Genomic DNA, 26388 nt, shown 5'->3' on the forward strand with positions numbered 1-26388 from the left:
TACACTTCCATAGAAATTAGAGGAGGAACAAATAGAAATCTGAAAACCTACAGCCAGGCCCATTCACTGTACTAGTGATGGAAGGTAGAACTGGCTGGGGAGAGAAGTGTTCTTTGTTGTTCTCTGCTGTGTTTGCTCCTTACACTGCCCTGAGCTCAGCTAGCGGGAAAGGTAGCAGATACTGGGTGTGAATATCAGCCAGCAATAATTCAGATAGCACAGAAGGGTCATTGTAGGTGCTAAACAAGTGGAGTAACAGCAATGACATCCAGCTGTTCTGTATATTTATTCACTGGGCTGTAGAAACAGACAAACAATAGACCGATAATCTGCGGGTCAGAGAGTATTTGTGGAATGAAGAGTCAAGTCCCTACTTAAGTCAGTAATTCACAGTAAGTGGGACAGCTCCAAGAGGATATAGCTAACTCTTTCAAAACATGATAGCCCACTGGTTAGGGCATTCTCCTGGGTAATCAGCACACCCTCAACACATCTGTGCTTCAGAACAGATAGTCAAGCAGTTTGAACTTGAGTCTCAGTTCAAGTGAGTGAGATAAGAGAGGGCTTCATCCTGGGTAGATTTTTCACACATAGTATGTGCCTAAGACAGTGCACTGAGATTCCAAAGTCTGTGCTCACAAATGCATTAAGGAGAAAAGTCCCTTCCTAGCTGCAGTAGATTGATGCCCAGCGCTCTTGACTGAATTGAGCTGAAAAATCATCTCTCATGAACTGTCTTTGTGAAGCACAGTACAGTGACTCGGCATAATCTGCTTTGGGCAGATAGTTCACCTGGGCTGTGTGCAGGGAACCCAGATGCTTCTTTTCCATTGCAGACATCTGGAAGAGCCTGCAAGTCCTCTCTGATTTAAATTATTCAAATGCCAAATCACAGAGACTGTCCAACAATGAAACTTGAAGTCTGAGTCAAGTTTTCTGGTTACTTTTATTTCTTGGACTGTTCACATTTACATTTACACTGTCAATTTTCTATTTACATAGAAAAATTAATGACTTCACACTAGAAACCACTGAGAATAAAATAATCTCCTATTTCTTCCTGTTTTCTTGTATTTTAGCTTTTCTTGCACAAAGAGTGAATGCTTTTCTTTCTCCAAGATAAAGTGTATTCTAGTATTAAGCAATGAGCATCATCCCTAAACCACAAAATATAAAAGGGTTCTGGAAGGGATTAATTTAACCCATTTTCAGTATCAGTGTGGGATTGCACACCATAGGTACCTTCAGACATACCAGAGCCATGTAATGGTTAATACACAAAGGGTTTAAAAAAACAAGACAGGGACAAAGTAAACAAGGGTTAGGTAGTTTGTTTTGTAAAGTAAATAAATAAAGAAAGCAAGTCTTATATACTACAAAGCAGTTCAAGGCTAACAAGTGATGGATGAAGGATCAAATCAGAGCTTTACGATGTCAAGAATGAGAGGTATTATGCATTCTATTGTGGAAGGACTCTAATGGGATGAAGAGGTAATACAGATTTATCTGCAAATGGTCAAAGGGGAATAACTATTCGAGCTTTTCTTAATATCACATTGGTTGTTGATAACACACACATCCTTCTGTACTATTATAGCATTTTCATTGCATCACAGAAGCTTAAAACATTCAACAGTACTTTAGTAAACCCTCAGAAATCAGTTAACCAGTGTTAACTTCCAGAGAGGGCTTGCATCCACACAGCATGAAGTTCTATTAACATCATCCATTGTGTAAAAAATATCCATAATCCTGCAGCTTCTTTTGTTCACTGCACATAGTCCACTTCAGCTGTTTATAGTCATAGTGTAAAAAACTGCAGGTCCTGTTATGATAATGGCAGTACCTTGGAAAAATAAGCAAATTTTAAACCACATTAAGAGCTAAAATGAGTCTCAAAACAGAAAACAAACCCCAAATGTAGAACTCTGCTATATCTCTAATTCTCTCTCTAATATTAGAGGCATCTCAGTTACTGAGAGCTTTTTGGGTGTATTTCAACGAGCAAGCTTATTGTGTTGGGTTTTAGAAACATAGCCCTATCCACACTTGCACTCTTCCCAAGCATGCTCCTACCTTTCAGTGCAACATAATCTTAATAAAACCCCAATACAATTGTTAAGATCTACATACTGAAGTTACCTGCTTTGGGTGCTACCTCATAGCTAGAATCAACAGACTGCTGCACTGTTTATACCAAGACATTCATGTTTTTAATATTTTTCCCTGCTTAAATATGTTTTGCAATTACAGGAACCTATATAATTGTGCTCATAGTTTCATTCAGAAGATTGTCCATGCAAAATATCTACATGCCAATCTAATAAATTCTGTATCTACCATTATGTTATCCAGAATGTGTAGAAACATTGCTCTGTCTCTTGCATTCAGTGTGGTTCAGTTCACTTCTCTCTGATGGCACCAGCTGGAGAATCACTAGTTAGTCGCCCACAGCATTTCCTGCTCAAAAAGCCTGCAAAACTAGCAGTAACCCTAAAACTGAGATTGGATTTACCTACCTTGTCCTTATCCCTCATTTAAGAAGCAAAGGTTTTAACTGATCAATTCTGGTGATTCAGATCTGTGCTAATGATGACATTAAACAAGTCACACATTCCTCAAGGAATGGTAATAGCTGGCTTATATAATGGAATGGTAGATGAGACTAATAAACTCCCTGGATTTTAAAAGGAACTCAGAGATAAACATAAAATAAATACTGTGAAGAGGAAAATAACATCTAATAAATATTTATTGCTCACTGCCCTTCTATTGACAATGTTATGACACAGCAAGTAGTCAGTACCTGTTTCTGTGGCAGAGCACATGTGCAAAGCAAGCAAGCAAGCTTATAACAAATCCTAAAAAATACCATTTAGTCCTGTGTTTATTGCCGTTCTCCACAGTTTCCTACTCTTGTCTGGTTTGCTAATTAAGACTATAGACAATATAATGAATTTACATTTCATGGGCACCGTTGATTTAATTTCCCTTGTAAATCATGAAGGCATTGCATTGCATAACTTCATCAGATCCAGGGAGAAAATTATGCAGTCCTTCTCCATCTTTGAAAACTTGCTTTCCGAAGACATGCTTGTTAAAAAAAAAATAAAAAATTAAAAAAAAATAATAAAAGAAGTTAACTGTGACATACTACTCTATCTCTTACAGGAAATGGTGAAAGCTAGCTGTACCTTTAGGCTCCTTCCTTCTCAGGCTAAGTAAATATTGAGGATTCTTGTCCTTGTCATCCTCATTGTATTCCTGCTTGCCATCAACAGATGTTTTGAATGCAATCATTCCAAGGGTCATTTGCATCTTCTTATCTTCTTAGGACTGTGAAGATCTTTTTTTCCTGCTTTTTCTGGAATTTGCTTTCTGCCTCTGACATATTTTACTTGCTCTGAGAGCAAATGGATTTCCTATTTCTTTCTTTATGGTCAGCTTGTGCCAGTCTATCATTTTAACTTAATTATCCTGCATTTCAGGATAGCATCCAACTCTCCTACCCAAGACTTAAGACACTTAAGCTTACAAAGAAAACACTAATGTACTCAAGAGGTGGGTGAGCCTAATTTACAAGCCATTGCAAAATACCTCATGAAGATTTAGCCAGGTTAATTTAAATCTGACAGTACATGTTTCTTACCTGCTGTGTCCACAACACATTTACTGTAGTTTAACACATGGGTAATGAACATTCATCCCTTCTGCCCAATACACTGAACTTTACAATTTTACAGGAATTTATGAATTAGAGAAAAAAAATCTTACTTTATATTTAAAATGCATTTTAACTTCTTCATGACGCTTGATGACACTCGCTAGCAAAAGGTAGTGTACTGGGGAAAACTTAGATGAATGGTCTTCAATTACTGTAAATTTGATAGCTGTACTTCAGCTGACTGAATGCAATCCAAAATCCAAAGCAATCCAGTTTGGTAATTTAAAACCTTTGCTTGTGTTTTTCACTGAATTCCTTAAGTACCCAGATTCTAATCTCGAAACTGAACGTAATGACCCAGCCTTAAACCTAATGACCCAGCCTTAAACCGTGAACAGTTTAAACAGTTGCCTGGATGGTCTGATAGCAAGTCTGTTTTCATCACTAACTGGAAGAGGGCAAGCCGGGAAGGGGGGCAAGTGAAGTCATTTACTCTAGAATGTGTACTGTTCTTAACAGTACAACCCTCCCTTGAAAGGCAGGCAGGAGATAGAAGGGAAAGTCAAATAATAGTTACGCAACTGCCTAACACTTCTCATATTGTTGTAGTGCAATAGGGAATCTGTTTCCTGGTGTTCAAAAGACAGTCCTGACAGACACAAGAGAGATAAAATACGTATGTATAAGGCTACATCATCATGTTAAGTCATACTTTTGGCTATGGTTCCATACTTAGTGTGCCTGTGCCAGTTCTTTCAGTGATCTCTGATGGTCCTGTGAGGGTCTTCTGGGGAGTATCCCCTGCCCCTGATTATGAGGTGTTGGTTCAACTCAGCACATGACTGTTCACTTGTCTTATAGCCAAGTCCACAGTCCATTAGCCAAGGACAATGTAAATCTTAACACAAGGTAAAGCACAAACCTTTCTTAACTCCTTTTGGCTACACCTGAAATATTGTCTATCGTTCAGCATTTGTTACTGTTTAACCCAGAATTAACTGTAGCTTGTACTAGAGAAAGAACTGCATATATCCTTGTCAACATTTAAAGTAGATTAATCAATTCAACTGTGGCCTAATGGGAAGACAGTTTGCCCATCCAAGCTTCTCTAAATTGTTTTTAACTTCCTCCAGACTGAGTAGTGGAAGTGACTCGGCATATTGCTGGATCTGTCCTGTGTTCATAGCGGGGCTGTCCTGACTATAGTCCCTAAGTCTTGAAATCCTTATTTCTGTCACAATGTTTTAATCTGCAGACATTTCTGGGGAGGTGGAAAAGGGTACTGAGCAAATGAAGTAGAAGCTTTTCTGCCTGTGCTGGGGGTTTTGGTAAAAATCTGCAACAGCAGATAATAAGCATTGATAGATTGCTGGTTTGTTGGAGCTTCTTTAGCAAACTTAGAAAGACTCTAAGGAATAGGTAGCTTTGCCACTTGAGTATTACTAGTCTTATGACAAATTAAAATTATTTTTTTTCTTTAAGAAAATAACATGCATAGTCACCAAACAAAATATAGAGGAGGATGAGGAGATTGTACTTGAATCAGCTTGCGAAATACAAGAAAATTCCTTAGCTTCATTCGCCTCATTCAAAGACAGTTTTAGACAAAAGAAGTAACCTCTTACTGAAGTAAGCTTGTTATCAGTAGCAATTAACCAGTTTATACTGAATTTGGAATATGCCAGGAATATGGTATGATCAGGTGAAACCAGTGTGTTTTATGCTTGCAGAAAATAACACAAATCCATCATCTTGCGGCTCGGGCTGTTTTGGATTCCAGGAATCATGTTATGCTCTTACTAGTTTTCTGTTACATTACTCTTACATTAATACATTTTAATTACTCTATAAATATAAGTCTTATGTAATTATTTCTGTTGATCACTAGGTTGGACCAAGTGACTTCTAGAGGCTTCTTCCAACACAAATTATTTTGTACTTCTGTTGCTTATAGATAGCAACTTGTATGCTTACTGCTTTTCATGTTTGCTGGCAAAAGTCACAAGAAATCTAGTTTTTCTTGCTCAGCAACAAGTATAGAAATCTTCACAGAGACCATCCCCAGAGAGGTGTGTGTATATGCAAATTACAGAACTTTGCTGCTTCAACTTCGCTATGCTGTCCTGTATGGTATTTTCAATGTATTATATCTCAGTGCTACTATTAAGCACTGCTTCTTGTGATAATTCTTTATGTGCTGCATGGAGTGTGCAGTAGAGTCTTTCATTGTTGACTGCAGAGGCAGCCATGGCAAACTCCCAGCACAGCATAGTCATAAGGCAAATGAATAACAGAGGTGCTTTTTGAAAAAGAAATACCTCCCTCTTGAGGGAATGCAAAGGTACTCTGCCTAGGAAATATCTTTTAAGGATGCATCTGGTTCATTCAAGTGAATCAGCAGCTTCTTGCAACTCCTTCCGCTTCCCTCAGACACTCAGGGTTCCAGAAACACTTTTCCTGAAAGAGAGTATTTGTCAAGTGTAGAGGCAGAGTATTTTTAAGGAAAATATGTTACTGAAATATGTTCTGCTTGCTTCTGAGGATAGGTTTCCACTAAAAGGCAAAATTCAACTTCTGTCTAGTAGTACTGCTTATTCCTGCCTTTATATTAATTTACTATGATTAAGCTTGTATTTTGTTGTTCATTTTGAAATTATGGTTTTCTTAGAAGGCTAAATGTAGATACTAATTTACTGGGTTTATTACTATGTCAATAATGAGCTACTTCATGCAGTAAAACACAGCAAAAGACCATACTGTACTTGTTGCTGTAAGAAACCACTGGAATAGAAAACATTTATATCAATTGTGATTATAAGTTATCTGACAATTTGCATAAACAGCTTTCTTATAAAACCAAAATAAGAACCAGCCCTTCAAGGATCATTAAAGAGAAATGATGTACCCTTCAAAACATTTTAAAACAAGAAAACCTAGCTGCAGAATTAACAACAAAAAAAAGGAGAAGTAAGGCAGCTATCTTCAGCTCTCAGTATACTCTGATAAAAGGTATGCTCCAGAGCCTTGCTAGTAATGGTATCTAACTGTTCGCTTTAAAGTTACTCTGAGTGTTTTATTCCAAGAAAAATAAAAGTGGGGGGGGGGTTGGGGTTTTTTTTGTTTTTTTAAAATGCATTTATTGCATATGCATGAGGAGCATACACACCGGAGCAAAGACACTAACAGCCCCTGGTAGGCCGAAATAGGCCATTTTGCCCTTGACAAGAAAAAGGTCAGGAGCTCTGTAAATTTGTTGAACCAGTCTGGAGGCAAAGGGCAGCACCAGATGGACATGTACATTTGGGTCAAGAAAACAGCAGATTCATATTAGTCTAGCACCATTCATGACAAACACAGCTTTGTGTAATAGTGCAGGGACCTCAACACCAAGCTCTGTGCACTGAGTTTCAGGGTCCCTCTACTAGTAAAGTAAAACATGGAAGCACAATCATCGGAGTATAAATCAGTTCTTTCAACACATAAGAAGAGCTTTCAACTTTTGATTTGAACTGATAAAATTTCTGGTCTTGTCATGTCCCAGAATGACAGTGAAGGTGTGGATGTTCTAAATTTGAAGAGCCTTGCAGATAATTCACAGAGAGCCAAGAATTTACAAAGTAAGAAAACGGTACATACTAATCAGGTATGTTTTGTTTTGTTTGTTTTTTTTCTTTTTTTTTGTTTGTTTGTTTCCTTTTGAAAAACCTTATGTAAATTCATAAACTTCAACTTGTCATTAATTGGCTGTGATAATACATCCAACACAGATAGTGTAATAAAATCTGATTTTTATTTTAAATTCATAAACTGTCAGGGAAATGAGTTGTGTTCTCAAAAATATACTATGCCAGAAACACAGAAAGTTGAAAGTATGTGTAAGATTCAGAAAAATGTTTTCTAATGTCATAATGACTTCATAGAAGATACAAAAGAGGTATCAGAAATGGTGATCAGAGGGAATACAGTGGACAATTAATTGATATAGAAGCCTTTTCTCTTGAGAATTCAGAAAAAGAGAAACTGGAAACATTTGATTTAGTGATATTTCAGGCAGAGCATACACGTTATTAAATTCCTACTCAACCAAAACAGAGGAAATTTCAGACAAATGAAAACCAGAGGCAACCAGAGAAAGAAGAGAATACATACAAATGAATACATCCATTTTGACTTCTTTTGACTGTAAATTCATTTTAGCCGAAGTAGTCAGTAGTTCATTATGAAGACATGATAGTCAGGTTAAAAAAAAAACAAACCCAAAACACAGATATTTTACTAGTGTTATGTATTCGTACTTTTCACATCAACACTCCAGAAATAATCTGCTACTCTAAAAGTTCCACAAAAAACTTCTAGTATTTTCTCATGTTGTAATTATATCTACTTGCCAACTTTGGAGATGGCACTTGATGGTACATAAGAAACAGAAGTTTCCTGATGCTGTTGATAGTATTTTTTGTCTTCCAATAGCCTGTGGGTATGATCAAAAGCAGCAAAGACATGCTGCCAGAGACATGCCTCTGCTCTCAAAGTTGAAGTGATTCCAGATTTACAGTGATGGAAAGGATCACTTAGACTCTTCTGATATGCACTCCTGGTAGTTAGACCAGGATCTGAGAACCTAGGAGAGGAAGGTGCCTATACCTTTCTCTTAAAAAAAAGCCATAAAAAAGGAAAGTGTTAAAACAGAAACAATAAAAGGACTTTCAGAACTGATTGAAAGTGTTGAAAAATGGAGAAAAGTAGTGGCAGTCAAGTGAACCTTGATTTTATACAAATAAACCAATTTCCCTCTGAAAAAAGTTCAGGTGGAACCATTCATCCACTACTTTGTGCAAGTGTAGTAGAGATGCTATACCCACACTGACACCTTCTCAGGTGTACTGTGATTGAGGCAGAGGAATTTATATTGAGGGTCTGCAGAGTATGGACTTAGCTGTGGCCCCTGCTGGCAGAAGACCACCTGCTCCATGCAGCCAGCACTCCCCAAGAACCAAATCTGCTACCAGGTTCAGCCATGAAAAAAGAAGAAAAGTGGTTTGTATCCATTCTCCCATTTCCTCGTGTATCTGCACAGAGTTATACACAAAGTGATCTTTGTGTTCAGATTTTCATAACACCTTTTGATGTTAATGAAGGAAAGCATTTGTGACAGCAAAATAGCAACATATTAATTTCCATAATAATTTAAATACATCGCAAACAGTGTAAAAAAAATGTGGGTTTCTGCTTCTTACATTAAAACACTCAAAATTACAAACATGTTACGTTTTCGAGACAATATATTTCACAAATTCAAAGAGGGGAGTGCATTCTTGCTTGGGCAGCTGGGGACACCGAGCATGGTGTGGTTGATGGAGGCTGGAGGTGTGGGACATGGGCTTCAAGCTGTGACCAGGAGAAAGGACGTGGTGTCACAGGGAGTGCAGCCATTTGTAAATGTGAAAGCATGGCTCTTTGACCCAGAGGGCTGGACTCTCCTTATTTATAATGCAGGTTCAAAAATCCATGAGAAGCACTGGCACGCAGTATACGCCAAATTTAAGCTCAGGAGTAAATGATCATTCAATACTATCATGACTCAGTGTCCCTCACCTCCTACAGATGCTGAGAAGAGTGCTCCCAGTTACCAGAAATAATAGCAACTTAGTAGGTGGTGGCATGCACGCTTTTCAGGTTGGCTTTATTTCAGAGTCAAGACCAAAGAGAGAAAGAAGTTGAGTTTAGTGAAAATGAGGCCATAAGTTACAGTGCAGCTTCACCAAGCCACACAAACTCCCACGACCATCGCCCCACCAAAAACTGCAGCTGAGAGGACTGAGACTTCTGTCCATGTCACAATGAGCTTTCTCTAAGGGCGAGGAATAGCAGCTTCTACATACCCACTCCTCTGCACCATTTTAGTTCCTGGCTGTGTGTTAATTTTGCCTTTGGGCTGGTTCAAGTGTCTCACTAGGAACTAACCGAGGGCTTTCCAGTCTGCTTTTCCTGCAGCAGGCAAGCCAGACAGAAGGCTGGGGCCAGGGCAAAGGCAGTGGAGGGCCTTTCTTCAGGCAGAAGTTTAGGGAATGCAGTTGTGCAAATAATAGTGACAGAAGGAGAAAAGATAAATGAGCCTGCAGCCTGCCACCACTCCAGGTGGCTGGGTACAGATGGCTGACTCCTCTTGAGAGGGTAAGACACAACCACCAGCCCAGGAGAACATGACCTGCCTTCACTGTGGCTCTTGCTGGATACCCAGGGGCAGGCACACCACCTGTGTGCACACCACCCTGACAGAGCATCCATGTGAGGAGGCGTGTGATGCAAGGACCACAGGCAATTGAACTACTGCAGGTGAGTGTCAGTTGCCTGGCCCGTGCTCCGAGCCCTCCTGCAGGCCCTGAACACAAAGGTCCATACTCTTGGGACAGGTGATTTTCCTCTGCTCTACTGGGCCAGGCCAGGAGACATGGCAGGGGGTGAGCATGGCAGCCCCTCTGAGTGTGCCAAGCAGCTTTGGGGAGCTGTGGGTTTCCCAGTCACCACAAGGACTGTCCTTGTTGGAGGTCATGGTTGTTCAAAAGCTTTAATTCAGTCAGGCTATCTGAATCCCCTGATGCAGCAAAAAGCTACATTCCCGGTGCAAATATGCTATCTACCCAAATTTCAAGTTTCTGCTACAAAGCCCATGGAGGCCCGCTCACTTTAACAGATTGCTACCTTTTATGTTTTCTCAGCAGCTTTTCTTAAGAATAAATTTATTAGCTTTGTCAATTTTTTTTTCACAATAATCTCCCCTCCAGTTTAACCATTCTCCATAGGTAAAATTTCTACCTTACTAAACTTCTGCAAAGAGAGAAGCAACAAAAACAGGGCGTTGTCAAGAGGAGGTGGTGGGCAAGCTGGCTAATTAGTAGCTCTACCATCTCTATCTGCAGCTTTCATTTTTTTAAAAGTATGCAGTGGTACTCTGTATGGGGCCTTCTTCAGCTCTGAGTAACACTGGTGTATTTCTTTCCACTTTATTTCCCCTTCCAAAATTATGTGGGTGGCTTGGGAAAGCTCACAGCACTGGGTTTGCTTGCTACTGATTAGTGTTGGTGGCAGACAGGAGAGCTGGAGCTGCGCACTCACTGCAGATGGGAAAGTCTTGAGAAAGCATCAGCCATCTGCCAGTGGGGATCTGGGTTTTTCACATTAATTAAAAATCTTGCACCCCTCTCTTAGCCTTGGCAATAATCTATTTTCCAGGAAGATGAGTACATCAATATTGAGAGTGATCTGCATGAAAACAAATGTGACTCGGTAGATGATGAGCAACTACGCTTGAAAGGGTAATGCCTTTTGAATGAGTAAGTTTTCCACTCACTTCATCCAGGCCTAAGCAATAAACTGTGTTTCTGCTCCTGGAGCGACAGGTCTAAATTTTACTGCCATATCCCTAAGCTACACAGAACTTTGTATCGACTAGCAATTTGTGCAATACAGAAACACATTGTATTTCAAGCTATTATATCTTTCAAATTACATACATCACCTTGGAACTGACTTTCTAAAGCCTTATGAATTAAAGGAGAGATGTATTTGTTTCTTTTTGTACATTAACAGCTTTTTATAGTATTTCCGGAAGAGCCTTTTTTGAAGTAAGGACTTAAACAGTGATCTGTTTCAGGAAGTTAAATATTCACTATTGTCCTTCAATTTCCATAGCTACATGCCGCAGTGCAAAATAAGAACAGAATAGCTTTAAAAAGCTATTTTGATGGAGCAGAATTTTTACACAAGTTACCACAAAGTGAAAGCGAACACCTACATTTTACTTGAGGATTTTTTTTTTTCAGCAAAAATTACAAACCCTGTATAATACATTTAAAAAAAAACAACTAGAAATTATATTTTAATGTCTTAGTATTTTCCTGTCATATTGGATTTTTATGTAAAACTTCATAGAAATAATACTGTACTTTCCTCCTAATTTCTATGACTGCATTCTGTTTTCAGCCCATCATTTTAGCTTTGAACTTGTCTGTCAGCAGATTCTGTCATCTCACTGTATACCTCATATAGGAGTTTGTTTCACTCAATCTGGACTACTTGGGAAGATGTCATGCCTGTACAAGTGATACTTACATACAGAAGTGTTTGTGAAGATTTTTATTATGCTTTCAGGTTGTATATACAGAAGTTGAAGACTTGTTAATATGATAAGGCTTGTTGATGCCACCACATTAAAATACTGCTTCAAAAATCTGGCAGCAGTCTTTAGAAATCACTTACATTCTCTTGTTTCTCCTCTCAGTTCTTTGGATATTTGTCATTCCTTTAACAGTACGTAACATGCAACAACAAATATTTAGAGTCTTGGCTAGCAGAAACAAAATCTGAGATTTGATAGACCAAGCATCCAGGTTTGACAAGCCACTACAGTGGCAGATACCCAGCATCTCCCCAGGAGAAAGCTAATTGCAAAGACGTGTTGGCACACAAATAGTTGTGCAAGATTAGCAGGGTCTCTCCCCCTCAAACCTGGGCCTCTGCACAGAGATGGGTTGAACTAGGGCAGAGATGAAGCCTGTATGGGATAAACAGGGAGAAATAGGGTTTAATTCACAGGGTTTCCCATTGTTCCTCCATTATCAGAAGGTACCATAACCTCACATAGCAAAAGCTTCTCATAGGCTGGAAGCTGAAGAGCACTTTGTTCTGATTACATTCAGGCTACAACTTTTTCTGTTCTCTCTGGTTTTGTACTTGGTTTTCTACTTTGTCTAGGTTTATTTTTATGCTGAGCACCCTGACAAGGGCAATGGTATCCCTAGGAAGTTGTTTTTGGTAACTTAGCTCCTGAAAGGAGGATCTAGTATCTTTCTTGTATCTTCTCAAGAGGGGCATTCACAAAGCATACCTTAATTTGGAATGTGTCATAGATTTCTTTCAACAGTTATTTCTGAATAGTCTTTGGTATGAGACTCAACCTCTTTGAAAGACAAGTCTGTTGATACGTGCAGACCAGGAAAATTATTTCTGCGTTGCAAAATGCAAGCAAGAATAGTTTTTACATATACAAGTATTTCTCACTGAAGTTCTTCTGCAAATGTTCTTAAGTTATATCTGCTTGTTCAACACCTCTCGTTAATGAAAAGATGTCAGCAACATGCTGCACTTTAAGCCTACAGGATAAGCTTTTAGAAAACAATGTTTCTTTGGAAAACTAACCAGATCTTGTGAGGAAGGCCTTTTCCTGCCACCTTTCAGAACAGAGCTGCATGTCTATGACATGCATGCCTAAACATTTAAGGTATCTTGGTACCAAGGTGATAATCACCCAAATTAATAAAATAACAGTGGGGAGAGAGGCGTTGGAGCAAAGAAGAAGATACAAGGAATCATAATCTTAAAATAACAATTTTAAGTTCCAAAGGACTCATAAGGAACAATAACAGGTAGTAGATAGTATTTTTTTTCTCTTTTTTTTTGGTTATTGCATGAACTCTGGACTATTCATTCATCTGTCTGCCAGTTTTCCTTTTCCTTCTTTTCCTGTCCTATCTAATCTCTGCTAAGATTGGGTAGATAATGTAATGTTCTTACAAGTTAAAAAAAAAAAAAAAGAAAAAAGAGCTGTGATATGTGAAGCAACAGGGATTCCCAAAACTAAAACTGATATATCAAAAGCAATTAACATTTCTCAGAGAACCTGTTACTCTTCATAGTGGTGAAGGAATATGCTCCTGCTCTGCTGGTCTGATACATATACAAAAAACAATACTGGTACGTATTGCCTCCAATTGCCTCCAATTTTATTTTTAAAATTTTTTTAATTTTTTTTTATTTTTCCTGCAGAAAATAAGGGTATTCATGCTTAATTTTTGTGTGCGTCTGACTTCAGATGCATCTAGTTTCTGAACAAGTACAGTCTGGATAATTAGCATCTCTAAATATAATGTTGCTTTTATAGACTGTAGGATATGAGGCAGTGCTTTAAAGAGACAGAGCTATGATTTCTTTTTCAGCTTGCACAATACAAGGGTGTTTATTTAGCCAGAGTTTTTGTAGCTGAAATACATCCATGCTGCAAGCATACTTAATGCTGGTAATCCGTGTTGAATTAACTCCCTTAACGGCCGTTTCCCTAAATTTCAACCTCCCTCATGAAATCACTCTGTGCAACCTTCAGCAAGATGAAAAAAGAATTAAAGTGAGTATGTACTAATTGGAAGAACAGATACTAGAACGGAACATGCAAATATAACAAAACATTTTCACTTCCATGAACAGATGAGTCTTAGATGAAAAGTTAATGTAATTAACCACTGGATTTTCAAATATATAGAAACATCTAGTAGTACGGAAACACTGTAGTAAGGTTTTAGATGGATATTCATTATTTTGCACACACAAATGCAGCCTTAGGCTTTCACAGCTATAGCAATGCTGGCCTGGCTCTGTTAACAATCTTTGTGGATCTAGCAATGGGCACTGGATCTTTTAACTACCTACCCAGTTTGCACTAAACTTGTTGCAGACAAACAAAAGACCAGTAATTCAGAGGCCAGCAGAACTGGCTTGCTAACTTTCACCTGTTAGACAGTAGAAGGACAGGCCCATTAGATATCTGCCAGATTTTTTTATTTTTACCTTTCTAATATGAAATCAAAGAAGTACCCCCAAAACCTCTGCAGATGTTGGCACGAGTTTCTTTGGCACTTGGGGATCCAAATTTAACCCTTACCCTTGCCCTTACAATGCAGCATTATTCAGTGGAGATATTTTGATCGATTTAATAATATCTTTCTGTGAAAATTATTCATCTTTTTTATCTACAGCTTAATTTTATGTTCTGTTTTTTGTTTGTTTGTTTTTATTCATTTTCTTAGGCATTTAGAAGATAAATATGATAAAGCCTGTGAATTTTTCAAGAAACATAAAACCAGAATTCACCATGTGATCTATGGAATTTTAATAACAGGTACAGTATATAACACCCAGCATTGTTGAAGCAGTATTTATTTACCTATATGTGATTATGGACTGTGCCTGTCTTCTAGTTGACACAAAAACTCTTGACTGCCTTGAAATTATGCATTTGAAAGGAGGTAAAAGTGAATTTAGTCCCAGAGGAAACTCCAAATTGCAAAGCCTCCACTCTTTCTCAAACTTAACAAAAGCACTGATCTTGCTACACTGCCTTTCCAGCACGTTTCCAGGCTGACTAGCAGTTACCTTTGGAATAAAAGGGTTGTTCAGTCTTTGTGTCTACTCCATTACCAGCCCTCTCCAAGAGATTAATTAAATTGTAGTTTTAGCAACTTGCCCCAAACCGTGAATATAAATAAAAAATAAAAACAGTCATTCACCAACCTGAGTGGAACTTAAATCAGCAGGCTAGAAATGGAAGTTTTTTCTTCTGATCAATATCACTTGATATCCAAAGGAAATGTTGGCTAGAGGAAATGTGTTTTATTTACCATGAATAACAGCAGAGTCATTCTGATATTTTTCTTTGTCCCTTTCCTAATTAGCCGGTAGGTTGCTTTGTTTCCTTTCATTTCAACAAGTTTCTTTTCAACAGCCTCCTACTCGAACACTGGGAAAACGCAGACCTAAAATATGTATAGGCGTCAGCATACCATAAAGTAGTTGTAGAATAGCCATTTGCATGCTAAATATCCTGCCCTTCTGGCATCAGTTCCTCTTGCATTTCCATAATAAGATACATCCTGGTTCATGAAGGCAAGTTAGTTCTAACTGTATGTTAAGATTTCATATGTTAATTCCATAAAAAACAACTTGCCTCACAAAAATCAGCATTTCTTCCTTATTTGTCATAAGCAAATCCAGGTTATTATTTACAAGAAAAGGATATATGATTGGCCACCATGTGTTAACAATGAACCTGCCAAATGACAAATCATTTCACAGCCACTTCACAAAATAAACTACTTTGAAGCTTCCCAATTACTAGAGAGAACCATCAAATCAGGCAATTGACAAATGTTTTTAAGTGTTTCTTCTCATTTTATTGGGCAAACTCATCCTTCTGTGAAAGAAAGAACAAGACCCTTTGTTTTTAATTCACACTTTTTACAGAGGAAAAAGCAGTCCTGTATACACGTTTAATTTTTCTGAGTGATTAACATGTTTGATACGATCTTGGCTTGGCCAAAGCGTATAACCTGCTTTGACAGGGAGAAAGCCATCTTTTAAGGAGCATATTGTAAGTAACAACATTCTCTGTGAAAATTTTTTTTTCAGTATTTGGGCTGAGTCAGAAAAGCACTTAAAAGATAAACACAGGCCTGACTTTAACCACACCCTTTAAATTAAAGATTAGATTCTGTGTTTAAAAAGACCAACCTAACTGACATGTATATTCTTGTTTCTGTGACAGCATATTTGGCAGTAGTTATTTCAGCCTGCATCTTGAATTTTCAGAGAGCCTTGCCACTCTTTATCATCACTGTCCTAGTCATCTTCTTCATCTGCTGGGATTTTTTAATAGCTAAGTATGAAGACAGAATTGCTGCATTCTTTTCCCCTGGACAAAGATATCTGGAGAAACAGTGGTTTTGGCTGAAATGGTAACTATTAATTATTTCCTGATAACAGCATAAAGCAATCGTCAGTTTACCCCTACAGTTTTATTTCAGCTTACAGCCTCATGATCGCAAAGAGATGGATCAATCATACAAGATTATATACAGAAAAACTAAATGTTTTCGGGTTTATTGATGTCAGGCACAACTTAAAGACTGAAATACAGTAGCTAGGTATCAAAAATCTTGGCAGAAAGTGTAAAAAAAATCCTCAAATTGAGGTAGGATAAATTTGTGATTGCAAGAGAACATGTTCCTTGAAGTTTAGGTGTATTGTAGCCTTCTGCATTCATTCTGCAAGCCAGAAAGTGCTTTGCTGTCACTTGTTTAGAGGGTTGCAAGAGTAATGAGAACCCTAACTGTGACATACACAAACTGCTGAAGACTAAAGTGTGGTTTCCAGACACTACCTGTTCACATATCCCCATAGCAATTTTTACTTGACCTTTAGGAATCAAGAGATGCCAATCACATTCAGTGTCACAATAAAACCATACAACCTTGTTTAGGATGGTAGCCATTCATCTGGTGGATAAATGGTAGATACTTAATCTGGTAGATACTTATTCCAAATATTTCTGAGCAATTATCAGGAATATATAAGTTTTTCCTGGGACAATAGAAAGCCAAAGAGGCTTATAGATAAAAAAAGGACCATATGAAATCTCATTAAAAAGAAAAAGATAACTGACCAGCTGCCTTCTACCTCAGCTAGATCACTTTCTATCTGAGAGAGAGAATGTCACAACTTATTATTATGATTTTGTAATGGTTTTGTGACAGGAATAGGAATTTCTAAGAAAATTACTATAAAGACTGTGGTCTGTCTGCTCAGGATCCTCCTTGGAGAGCAGTCACACACAGGCAGCTCCATTAGATGATCTGGCACCCTTTTTTGGGGAAGGAGCAAAACGAACAGGACAGTCCTGATGCGCAAATTAAGTGTTGTATCACCTAGGGTGCAATTTTTAAACTGTACGTATCACAGAATAAGAGCTTAACTGTAATCATAGATTTCACCTAGAAAGAGAAAGTTTCTCAGGTGTAGAAAGTTATTCAGCATTTCAATGATAAAGCCATGTTGTGTGGTTGGCGTGCAATATTTTTGAGCCAGGTATAAAAATGGAACTTGGGTATCTATGTAACATTGAAACCAGTGAAAGCTAAAAAACTGTTAGACTCAAGTAACATTAAGCAATTGGGACTATGTTCAGTTTTCCCCTCTGTAAATGGGATTATGTATTTCCTTAGCTCTCAGCCTATTGTTGTGATAATTACTTCAATATGCAAGCTGAATATGGTTCTTTGATAGTGACGACCATGGAAACACTGACCACAGATGTACACATGGCTCTTGTCATTGTTTCTGAGATAGCTAAAATTGTTGTGATTAAAAGTTATTTTTCTAAGCAAAAGAAAGCCTATTGCAAAGAAGTAAACAAAGAAGTTTATAACCTGCTTCTCAAGAGTGTGTATTTCATAGGCATACCAGTTAAACAGCACAGTTCCATTGTTAAGAAACACATGCTGTCTTGCTCAGAGCTTAGAAAAGATTCCATAGAGAAGACAGGAAAGGAGAAGGAGGATGGAGTCAGAAATTAAGGCATCTTCTCACACTTCATCTAGTAGAAGTAACACCCAGACAAGAGTCATTCACCCTATATCAGGGTGCACTCCTACTCTGACTTTGGGACAGACTTGGAGGACATTTCTTCTAGATGCCACCAAGGGGTGTTTATGTCAGAGCTGCATCAGCAAGGGCAGGTTGCTGCTTGTGTAGAGCTACATGTTTCAGCTCAACAGAAAGTTAATTTACAGAGACATACATTTTCTGAGTAGGGAAAGGAATATCTAGTCTTCTTTAGGATGCCATGCCTGACATTTTTTTTTTCCCCTTAGGGTGTTGTGTGCGGGTCTTATTTTAACTGTCATATGCTGGTACATCTTCGACACAGCGAGGCAGGGATCTCACCAGCTCATCTCCTTTGGTGGGCTTGTGATGTATGTTCTCTTGATGGTTATATTTTCCAAATATCCAACCAGAGTGAGTATTTAGTCCATGTTGGATTTTTTGGGGTTTTTTTGTTGTTCAATGTCTCAACTGCTATTCCCTTACCCTAGCACAAATTTCAGTAAAAGTAACGGGAAACCCTTCAAAATTTAAGCTTGTCAAAACCCAGTAATGTATTTAATCTCTGAGGAAAATAATTTTACTCTGACATCTTGGGGAGCATGTGTGGGACTGCACCAGCATCTGGATGTTACTACTCTGGGAGGCTGCTGCCTATACTTTTTTCCAGCCCTGATGCAGATTAGAGCACATTTACTCCTGGAGCATCACTGCAAGCTGAGGCAGGCCTGCTCCATGCTTTCCACCCACAGGGGGCTCATTGCAGTCCTCAAACATCACAAGCACTTATTTGAGGACACTGTCATGACATCAATGCAAATTGTAGGGAATTGGAGGCATGCTTCCCTCGTGTAGCTCTTGATCCCTCAGATTTTTTTTTTCCGACTGCAAATGCAGCAGCTGAGGAGGAGCTGACATCATTGCTTTTCACTGATCCACTCCCATAGGCTTGTCAATGGTATTCTTTTTTTATTATTATTATTATTTTTCTGCTGAGATGTCTATTCTGTGCTGCTGTGATATTATAAAGCCACCACAACTCCCACCTCAGCTTTTTCCCCGTGTGTACACTTAGCATACAGCGCACACTGTCACCTGTCATATACTAATCCATTGTCCGGGTCACCAAGTCTCACAAACATTTTTCAGTACTCTTGTGCTGAGGCTTTCTTAGCAGAAAAAGTGCACTTAACAGGGAGTCATGAACTTACCACTCCCCATCCTTTGCAACTGCTGCTGTCTCCAGCTGAGGTGAAAACTCATGTACTCCAAATGCTCTGTGCTCTCCCATGGGTCCTTATTACACCTAATTGGCTTGTGTTATTCAAATATAATCTGAATAAATTGAAAAGTATCATCTCTGCTCTTTGCCCTGTAATTAATCAGACTCAATTTTCACAAAACAAAGATGTTTTCTGAGGCAGCAGAGCAGAAATATGTGGTGTGGTGTAAAAGAACTAGTTACAGGCAGCCACAGTTTTTCCTACAACTGTGTAATACAAATGACAATATCTTACTGTCAGTAGTTCTGAAGTGTCAAAGCTCTTTAAAGGTCGGGTATGGAAACAGAGCTGAAATTACCCAAGTACACAAAATAACCTGTAACAAAATATCCTTACTCTCAGCTAACATGTGAAGAATCCACAGTCTTGGTTCTATTTTTTTTTTTGTTTCCACTCCATTTAAAAAACGTAATAAAAATCTTGTCTGCTGCCCTCATGTATGTCTGTTTCATCTGTAAACTGTAGCACAGGAAGAACTGTCTTTCCTTTTCCTACTACTTGATTATTTGTGGTGTCGGATGGTGAAATGGGCTTGTCTATACTTAATTAGCCAGGCTTTCAGCACCTAGCTCAGATGGAGGCATCCACATGGCAGAGATCTCATTAGGAGTGGTTATTCACAGTTCAAGTCCACTGCAACCTGTTTTGGCAGCTGCTTTTATCCTACACTATAGTCAGACAATCCCCCTGCAGTATTTTAACAAACGTACTAGTAAATTATTATTTATTTAAATAACAAATAGCTTCTTCATTTTTCTGTACACCTAGGTTGCTTGGAGACCAGTATTTTCAGGAATAGGAATGCAGTTTATTCTTGGGCTTCTTATTCTGAGGACCAAAGTGGGGTTTGATCTGTTTAACTGGCTAGGCATTCAGATCCAGGTAAGCTACTGTGCAAAAAATAAAATTGTTAATAGAATTTTCTGACTTGAGACTCTTACTTAACAGTGAGGCAGTTCAGGGGTCTATTTTCCCCTGGATGTTTGCTCCTGTTAAGAAAAACTGGGTCTCAGAAAAGTAATTGACTGCCTGAACTCAACCTTATAATTTATTTTTTGTCCAGTTAATACAAGGCCATGTGGGACAGGCTGATGAGTAATGGCCAGAGTGACCCTGTTTCTTAATGGCTTTACCATCCTTGGGCTGAAATTATAAGCTGCACCCTCCAAACACAAAACCACTATTGTGTCTGGGAACTCATGGAAACTCTTAGACCTGGCCCAACTCCAAAAGTATCGTTGCAGTATATATGATATGGCAAAACCCCCGTTGTATTCAGAGTATCCACAGTCCTGGTCCTACAGGCATTTCATAGTTCTTATGACATATAAGAAAATGCATTCAGTTACAGGTGGCAAAATGCACAGCTGCAATCAGCAGAGGATCTCTAGAGAGGAAACAGGATCCGTCCATAGGTGCTCCTGCAGGCAATTTGCAGGCTCAAAGATTTTTTTAAGAAGTCCGTTACTCTAAAGTAATAAATATGAGAAATAAAAAAATTGTAGATCAGAGAATACCCACTGAAGGACATTCAGATTTTTCACCCCAGGGATACTATTCACACAGCTGTTCTTCCCAGTACAGATAATTAAGTGCATCTAAAACAAGACAGTGCAGAACGTACTGTCCCTGCACAGGAGAGAAGGCACAGGTCTGATTTCTGTCTGGCTGCTTATCTGCAAGTAGTGGGAGCCATCAGGGTTTTGTCACTAGGTTCTCGGTCTGCCTTTTCAGTCTGACTGAAGCAGGTCTGGTGCCCCCTTTCGTTAGCTCCATATGGCTTGTGGTCACTATACTCTAGCTATTTTATCTCCATTTTAAACTGTGTAGTGAACTGCTTGTGTTGGCATCAGGACTATAAAAATGTGCTGCCGTACCAGAATTTAAAAGTCATTTTTTAGACTGGTTTATGCCTACTCGTTTCAAAACTCATTATTTCAGCCATTAAATCTCTGTTTTAAACTGTAACATTTACTCCAATTCATTTGCATGAGAGGAAATGCAGAAATCCACCACAGTATCAGGATTAGAAAAACCCTAAATTATTATTTTAATACAGCACATGGCTTTTGTTGAATACAGCAGAAAAATCTGTTTTGTGTCCTTGCTGTCTATCTATATACTTTGAGGCAGCCTGCACTCTTGGCAGAGCAGAGCAGAAACCCTGGATTCAGTCACAGTCAGTGCAGCCTGGACTCATACAGAGCAGAGCACAAGCTTCTTGGGTCTCACCAAATCTCTGCAAGACAACTAGCAGTATTTGCTTAGCTTTTGGCAGGGACCCAGAGCGTATGCCTAACTTTCTTATTTTCTGTTCTTAGACTTTTCTGGAGTACTCTGATGTAGGTGCTAAGTTTGTATTTGGTGAGAAATACACGGATCATTTCTTTGCTTTTAAGGTAAGACAGGTTTTTTGTGTACTCTATGTGGCAGATAGACAACAGAAAAAGGAAGAGCATGGCCAGGAAATAAATTAATTGTATATTATTTACACTCCCTTAGTTTCATTATAACAACATATATTATCAGTGGACAGAACTATGGGTTATGTTTCTACGAGGAATAAGTTTAAAGACTCCTACCTGGTCACTGAATGAAATATTGCCTGCAGCCTGTCTTCTCCACCACTCCTCAAGTAAAGGTTCTATACTATGCCATGTTGTTCCATCCTGAACTGCTGTGCAGACCTTACAGACATTGCCCCTTTAGAAGCTGAAAGTCTAAATGTATCCTTATACCAGGTAGAAGAGGTAGAAGCTGCCCATACATAAGCAGGAAAAACCACATTACATTACATTATTAATAGATTAATAATATACCAGGGAGATTTCCCAGCTATCTCCTAGGAGACCTTGTTGGAAAGCTGCTGGAGTACAGCTGCTGGATGCTCTGTACTCTGATCCACACGAGCATCCTGTCTGGTCTTGCTGCCACAGGTAGGCCATGCCATAATACCTGCTTACACTGGAATCAAGAACATATAAAGCAAAAAAAGATCCCAAAATCAGCCAAAATAAACAAACAAAAAACCAAAGCAAAAAACAACCATGAGAACAGTATCAGGGCTTTCTCAGACACCATTCTTCTATTTGGTATTTCAGACACTTGACTGTGGCCTTACCCACCTTTTCTCTTATTTTTTACTTGGAGGTGCTTTTCCAAACTGGACATGCTTCACATTTATCTCATTCACTACTAAAGAAGGAAGGTGCTACCTGCAAAATATGCTGCTACCAAGATTAATCACAACATCTTAGAGGGATTTCAGCAAGAAATATAAATATTTTAATTGTTTCACTCTCCAGTCTCCTTTCATCTTTACTCTACTAAGCACTCAAATGACAATTCGCATTCACAATTACATATCTGGGGGGGTTAAATGGTTTAATTCCCTCTCCCAGTGCTGTTTTTCCTGTGTTTTTCCACATTCCCTTATGAATATTATTTTTGTTAGGGTGATGTTTTTTGAATGTGTTGGTAGTGATACAAAATACTTTGCTGAGTAAAGCCATAAGTAAGTATCAGAGAGTCAAAAGTTTGCTTTATGTATGCCCACATCCATCAGTCTTATTCTGTGGGATAAGCCAGCAAAATCCATGGAGTTTCTAGAAAAGAATAACAGGAACAACTAGGGTATTTTCATACTGAAAATCAAGAAAGCAAACACATTTTATTTTCATACCTGTATATGTCTTGGTATAGGAATATACATATTGGTATAGAAATATATATATTTATATATTGAACAGAGTGGCTGACAAGTGCACAGCAACACTAAAACATGCCCCATCTGTTCCTTCTGTAGGTAGAGGTTTCTCTCTTCCACTATCAGTGAGTGACAGCCAGCCTAATCTCTTTTGGAACACTTGTCATTTATTTAGATATTAACATGGTCAAATGTGATTTTTTGTGTCTTTCAGATATTTTATCAGGTTTGCATGTAGGGCTGAGCTGTTCAGATCTTGCCCCATTATATTTCAAAGCAGCCTTCAAAAGAGAAACTTTGCAGTCTCATTTTAGCTCTTGAGAGAGAGTAGGCAAGTAAGGGTATGTTTTTACAGACCCATTAGGACCCAGATGTGTCCATACTGCATCCCTAGCATATTCAGGGCCACCTCAGTTTTCTGCTTACTAGATGGATACAGCTACAAGAGCAGAAATGTCACCTGTGTGGACCCATTAGGCGTTCTCACCAGTCCCATTACAGCCTTTGAGCACATAGTCTTGGAGGCACTGATTAGTCACAAATATATGCATTTGCCTGCATAAACTGGGTTATTTTTAATTGCATGTTTATGTATGAAGCAGTACTTCAGAGTTGTGAAAAAAACACTTGCGCACATAAACAAGTACACCAAGAACTTAAAGTAATCAGGAAAAAGCTAACAATCCATCCTGATGACTATAAAAGGCAAAATTTGCTTTGAGCAAGTAGGGACTTGGAGTTCTTTTATATCAGTAGCTTCAATTCTATGCCAGGAGGACTGTGGCTTCCTGTGAACAGCTTTGCTTTGAAGGTCAGGCTTTAAGAGTATCTGAAACCAGTATGTTCCTTAAACAGCTACTTCTGCTTTAAAGGCAGATAAGGAAAAACGTGAACATCAAGCCACAGATGGGAGCCACTATTTCAACACTCTGTCCTGCATGTAGCATAGGCAGTAATCATGATCTGGAAAGTAACTCTTTTGTAAGGTCAAACCATATTACAGAATTGACAATAAGTAGGAAATAATTACATTTATTTAAAAAATTAATTAAAAATATTTTTCTTAGAGGTCGTATTATGGGAAGCATCAACTGCCATATTTGTAGACCACATAAATATAATTCTAGAGAGCCCATTGATATCAATTCTTCACTGAAATGCTGTGGGATTTTTCAGACTGCTCGTTAAATTTATTGATCATTTAAAACTTGACTGTTCAAAGGTATGTAATGGGTATCAAGAGCTATGCATATTGGAGACTAGACTTTCACACAAGTTTGTTTACAAAGAGAAATATCATTCTAATAATTTAATCATGCAGGTATAATTATATTGCAGGACCCCTATCCTACTCCCGTATGGAAACACTAGCCCTTTTGAGAAGCAGCCTTCTGCTGCAGCTGATTTCCAACTAACTTGTATTTCCTTTTGCGGGTCACTGCCCATTTTTCTCAGAGTTGACAACTGTCGCCACCTTCAGGCTGTAATGGCATGTGTGTTTCCAAAATAAACCGGTCCATCTTTTTGACGGTAGAAGCAAGTTGGAGACCACCGCTTTGTCACCTCCTGTTCACAGCACCCACATATTTACGACAGACTCTCACACTCAGAGAACACGGGCGCCACAGCAGAAAGGGAACTTGGAATTTTATGACCCAGAAGAATGAATTTTAAGAGCTCTTTGTTTCCCTGAATGCTATTTCATATGATCACTGTATGGTTTTCAAACCAAACAGAGGGGACTCTTGAGCTTTTATTTCCAAATACATATAACATTTCACAACAACAGGGACACTACCAGTTAAGGCTGATGTTCCACTATGACCTCACCCTGCTGTGCAAATATTTCTGCATATACAAGGTGTGCAACAGACTTGTAGTTACAGAAGGAAACTATTCCCAGAGTCCTCGGATCATCCCTGTGCCTCTTCTTTTCCTCACATTTCTTCCTCCACCTACATATGCTTGTGTCCCTCAGTCCTCTAGCCTTCTAGACCCCTCCTCAAATGCAAAGGTTTGCATGGTCTATTCCCCTCGTTGCTTCCCCGGAGCCTTGACCTGCAGCTCCAAGGCTGGGCTGCTTACACACTGCCCAGACCTTCTCCCAGCCTGGGCTCCCTTAGCCCTCCAGGTGCCTCACGAGGTTCCTGACCCTGAAGAACCAACAGAGATTTCCTCTGCCTCTCCCATGCCCCTGCACAGCTCTTTGCCATCTTGATACTGCCCAGACATGCATGCCTTGCTAACCAAGCCCTGAGGCCCTCAGAGGGAGCTGTCCAACATTACTGACCCCATCACAACTACTGCCCTGGTTTTGGCATCCCAAAGAGTGGGACAGAGACAACCAGAAGCAGAAGACCCTCCTGCTCTATCAGTTTTTCCACTCTTGTCTCATCCTCAACATGCCATTACATGTGGGCCCAGCATAAAGGCAAAACTCCTCTCGGGGCCTGTGGAGAGGAGGTGGCCACTCCACATAGACATGAGACAGATGGAGTTTTACTGAAGCTGTTCCTTCCTCTCCCAAGATTCAAAACCACTGACTTAGCACTTGAGTGTATTGACACCACAGGGAGCCTTTCTGCAAAAGTGTTGGGTTTTTTTCAGTTGAACTAGTTGTTTCATGTTAAGTGCTCTTCATTATGTTTTTCTCTGCAGACAAGGCAATTGAAAACCTGCTGTAATGCAGTGTGTTGCAAATAGCTTATTTATATTCTGCTTATTTAAGAGTAATAGTTTGTCGGTTTTCCATATGATTTTGTTACGCCTTAGATGGCTAGCCTGGACATGAAAAAACATTACAATTACTTACTTATTAAATGGTTCCTATGCTTTTCTAATGGAGAAATAACATAGTAGGTACCACAGGAAGTCACTGAGCACTTAGGCAGGAGAGCTTAGTTATAAAACAGTCCCCAGTTTTGTCACACAGCCCAGACACAAATGATCACAATTGGAAAACAAACTCCCTGTTTGAAAATATGAATGCTTCATCCAGAAATGTGTCCAAATGCATAAATGGAAAAGCATTTTTGAAAGTCATCTAAGGGATTTTCAGAGGAATGGGCACCAGAAACAGGCCAAAGGGTGGCAGCTGTCTCTCAGCATAGGCAGAAAATTTTATTCTCGCTCTTTCAGGTAAAACCAAACTATAGTAATATCTGAGAGCTCTTCTCATCCATTTGGAACAAAAGATGGGAGAATGCTCACCTGTGTTTTTTACCACCCAGTATAGACAGTTGACTTTTGCTTGGCTGCCCCCTGCCTCTCCAGACCCATTTCCCTGCAAGGAATCACAGCAACCTCTGCCTGTGACAGGGTATGGAGTCAGTTGGGACCCAGATGCTTCTCTGGCTAGGACACACTTAGGAACAGGGGGGGAATGGCAGGACGTTAAAGGCAGGGGATAAAGGGGTTACTTTTACTGAAGGTAAATCCTGAGAGGATAGCTAAAAGGACCAAGGAGTCAAAATAGAGAAAGCAGCCTTATGTTAACTTGTTGAAAGGCAAAATGATATCGTGAATTG

The 26388-nt window shown here is 39.0% G+C and overlaps 1 protein-coding gene across 1 annotated transcript in view; it reads left to right on the plus strand.

Moving 5' to 3' along the window:
• Nucleotides 1-26388, plus strand: part of SLC28A3 (solute carrier family 28 (concentrative nucleoside transporter), member 3) — a 41374-nt gene that overhangs the window by 853 nt on the left and 14133 nt on the right. The window contains exons 2-8 of the mRNA XM_009995473.1: nucleotides 7206-7307; nucleotides 10898-10980; nucleotides 14524-14615; nucleotides 16038-16227; nucleotides 18142-18286; nucleotides 19924-20037; nucleotides 21477-21554. Of these exons, the coding sequence (XP_009993775.1) occupies nucleotides 7206-7307; nucleotides 10898-10980; nucleotides 14524-14615; nucleotides 16038-16227; nucleotides 18142-18286; nucleotides 19924-20037; nucleotides 21477-21554 (804 nt within the window). The remainder of the gene's footprint in view (nucleotides 1-7205; nucleotides 7308-10897; nucleotides 10981-14523; nucleotides 14616-16037; nucleotides 16228-18141; nucleotides 18287-19923; nucleotides 20038-21476; nucleotides 21555-26388) is intronic.

Source organism: Chaetura pelagica, unplaced genomic scaffold, assembly GCF_000747805.2.
Source record: "Chaetura pelagica isolate M959 unplaced genomic scaffold, ChaPel_1.0 scaffold473, whole genome shotgun sequence".
Taxonomy (NCBI): Eukaryota; Metazoa; Chordata; class Aves; order Apodiformes; family Apodidae; genus Chaetura; species Chaetura pelagica.